Source organism: Chiloscyllium plagiosum, chromosome 3, assembly GCF_004010195.1.
Source record: "Chiloscyllium plagiosum isolate BGI_BamShark_2017 chromosome 3, ASM401019v2, whole genome shotgun sequence".
NCBI lineage: Eukaryota > Metazoa > Chordata > Chondrichthyes > Orectolobiformes > Hemiscylliidae > Chiloscyllium > Chiloscyllium plagiosum.
Window position 1 is genome coordinate 3,546,041 of NC_057712.1, and position 3,839 is coordinate 3,549,879.

Here is a 3,839-nt window from a genome sequence, read left to right on the forward strand (position 1 = left end):
CCACCCCCACCCCCCTTCTCTTCGCTTCCGTCCTCCCACCCCCCCCGGCCGGTCTGATGATAACTCCATCCGCCGCTCCCACCGTCGCTTCTCCTCCTGCCGCTCGGCGATCCGGATGCGGCGGGCGGCGATTCTCTCCTCGGCGACATCGGAGTTGACGGTGATGGACTTCTCGTCAGGCTGGATGATGAGTGTGTCCGACATGATGAGGCTGGGGATCCCCCTGGGCCCGAGAGAGGCGGTAAGGACCGGACCGGGACCGGTAGCGGCTCGTTCCCCTGGGCCCGAGAGGCGGTTGTTCCCCGTCGCTAGGAGACGGTGGTCGCTAGGTGACCGTGACGTCACCACGTTGTTCGTCGCTGGGGGCGGGTAACTTTAACATCTATAAATTATTGTAATATAATTGGGACTAAATTAATAACCCGACAAATGTAGGTGAATTATTCATGTGAGGGACCAATAATGAAACTTGATGTCCTTTGACAAGGGTTAGTGAGGGTAATGTACATTACCTCAACTACCAAAGAACATTCCAGATTGATTACAAGACCATGCTATGATACTAACTTAATTCATGGAATGAAAGGGATATTTGCAATATTAATTAATGCAAGAATGGGCTGAGCAGTATGAAAGCTGAACTGTTAATTGATTAGTTAGCAGGGAGACTCTTGCTTTTCCTCATGATTTACTCATTTTGGAATTAGTGTAAATTGTAAAGCAAAAAGTGTAGAACTTCAAAAAAAAGACTGAGAAGGGAGTAGAGTACACAGGAAGGTGGCAGGTGAACTTCTTCAGGGAGGTGATACATTTCGAAGAGAGAAAATTGAGAACAGCATAAATTAAAGAGTTGCAATTGTTATAGGTGCCACACTTTAGCATGTGAACACTTTGACTGCTGCACACTCTCTGACGTAGTTGCAGGAATGACATACTCCACTTATGAAGAAAGATTGGAAAAGTTAAGATTTTTGAGAGGTGAAAGTGACTAATATTTTGAAAACATCAAAAATCAATCAGTACTACACAGAGCAAGGTTGGGAGGTGAAAGCAAATGCCCCTGCAATCAAAAATGAGCCCTAGCAAAGCTTAAGTAAATAAAAACTAAGGGGAAAAATAGTTCCACTGTTGGAGTCATATCTGACAGTTGTGGTTGTTGCATAGGTCCATCACAGTAGTGTTCTAACCCTAATCGTTCTGCTATTTCATCATGACCTTCCCTCCATCATAAGGTCAGAATTGGGAATGTTCATATGTGATGCAGTGTTCAGCACTACATGCTACACCAGCTACTGAAAGTGCATGCCCAACTGCAACAAGATTTGGACAACATCTAGGTTTGGGCTGACAAAATAGAAGACGACATTTAGGCCACACAAATGCCTGGCAATGACCATCTCCAATAAAGAGGCAACCTAACCACCACCCCTTGATACTACATAAACTACATATTTTTTGAATGAGTCCAGTTGAGTTTCTGTTTAGCGGAGGATTCAGAGTGGCTATGAGAACAGGTCAGAGGCTAGGAATATTGTAGTGAATAACTCACCATCTGTACCACCCACCAAAATCCTGTCCACCATCTACAAGGTGCAAGTTGGGGGAGGTGGAATGCTCAGTAGCAGTTTATACCATCTATAAAATATGCACTTTTGGAGTGCAAAAGATCATTAGTCCTTCCAAACCATTTGGAGCTTTTTTTTAAAAAAAAAGTGGAAGAATGAAGGAGTGGGAATATGGAGGCAAGCAGAATAATGGTCCAAAAACCTGTTACATAGCTTCACAACTGCTCTCTTAAAATTGTCTATGATCCAGTACAAACTTCAAGCTCACATTTCTGAAATATTTCAGAAAAAATGTTTTGTTTGGGAATGCAGAAGTTATGCATAATTTTATTTAAAAATCGAGTTGTCAAGATATTTTTCCATGAGCACAAATTCAACATACTTTATAATTAAGGAACATTGACAAGTGAATTTCAAAGAGGATATTAAAAAGGTTATACTTTCAAAAAATCACCATGTCCTAATAACTTCAGTTATCAGATTATATAAGACAAAACAAATCAAAACACTTTTTTCCCCTCCAGTTTTATTAAACTTCCTCCAAGTTAATCTTTACAAATAAATAGGTAGCATTTTACAAACTAAAGCTACCACAGGACCTCATCCAACAGCAGTCATACATTTTTATTCTGATGGTCACAGAAATGTATGTTATGCATGACTTCAGCTGAAATAATGACCAGTAAATATGACACATTCCTGTATGCAATGTGGCATTCCCAATAAATTCAGTTAAAAGTGAAAGACTAGTTAGTGGGATGTAAGTAATCTGACCAACTGAATATATAGTTCTGAAGACATGCAAGAAAGTTGTCAAATGTCTACATGCTATACCAATTGAATTACCTCCGGTACATTTTTGAACAACTTTCTGCAAGCATGATATGCAAGCAACAGGATTGTGAACTTTTTTACTTAATCATAATGTCGATCATTACTTCATATGAAGAAAACAGCATTAAAAAGTTTTTTAATACTTAAAACATAGACTAAAAGTACAATTATCAAGAAAATGCACCTTAGGATTCATTCGCAATCAGGATGCAATCTCCTATGAGTTTTGAACAAGAACATCAGAATTTGATTATGAATCCAATCATTTGTGGATTACAAAACCCTGATAATGTAACAAAATAAAGACTTAAACTTCTTGACAGTAAACTAATTTAATTATAGAATGTGTACCACCAAGCTGCCTCTTCATGAAATTCAACAGTGAATTAGCTTACACTTAGTTTTCAGCACCAAATCTGCACAGGTACCTCAGGACCTGCATAGAGTTTACAATGGTGTGTGTGTGTGTGTGTGTATAGCTTGCCCTCTATCCTTTAATTTAAACCTTGTTGTTATTTTTGTAACAAATAATGATCTGCAAGAGAGCAACGTAATAGAGCTCTTTATGGAATATATTAGTACTATTAGGGTATTAATACCAGTCATCCCAATTATTTTTCTAATAAAAAGCTAATGAGGTAGCCTGGGTGTTTCAAGCAAAGGCAGCAAGGGCTTTCTCAACTTGTTCTTTATTGATGTTTATGAAAAACACATTTTGGGAGTCAAGGACAAAGGCATATTAGATGATATTTAGTCCTCATGAAACAAGTAGATTGTAGTCAGTTGTGTGAAATATGTTTATATCACTAATCAAACAAATCTTAATTTGAATACTATGATTATTTAATTCCTCAGCTGCAATTTTAATGGTCCCATAATTATGTCATAAGGTAATCTTTTACCAATTTGTCACAAGACTTATAACCACAATTCTCTATAGGAACGTGGGAGCTTCCAAATTCTGCCCTTTCAGCCAGGGAACATGGATACACTTGTGAAAGTTACCTACAAGCCAATTAAAAAGCAAATTGAAATTCAATAGTGCAAAAGATGAACTGAACTCATTGAAAATACCATTTAAGACTAAGAGATCAAATTTTGCAATGTCAAAAAAAACTTCTTGTACTTAAGAATAAACTGTTATGGCTTTAAAAAGCAGTCATCCCTCAGAGTAGGTCTTCATCATAAAAAGGTCTTCTTCCTAATGAAGGAGACTCTAACTGTGGAGAAGGTGAAGCAGTTACCCACATTTTCCTCCCTGTGCCTATCATATTCAGTGATGCTTGCTTTTTCTTATTTGCAAATTAGGACTTTAAAAGGGGAGGGGAAAGCACTACTGGTGAAACCAGTGTACTGGGTAGAACATAGTATTTGTAGTAATCCTGCCTATCATATAAAGCAAAATATTTTCCTCATTTAAACAAACAAACACAAACATTC

At 38.2% G+C, this 3,839-nt stretch overlaps 1 protein-coding gene across 1 annotated transcript in view; it reads right to left on the bottom strand.

Annotated features, from left to right (window-relative positions):
* drc1 (dynein regulatory complex subunit 1 homolog (Chlamydomonas)) overlaps window positions 1-359 on the bottom strand; it is a 58,946-nt gene extending 58,587 nt beyond the window's left edge. The window contains exon 1 of the mRNA XM_043676297.1: window positions 83-359. Within this exon, the coding sequence (XP_043532232.1) occupies window positions 83-204 (122 nt within the window). The 5' untranslated portion in view covers window positions 205-359. The remainder of the gene's footprint in view (window positions 1-82) is intronic.
* Window positions 360-3,839: the final 3,480 nt, after the last annotated feature.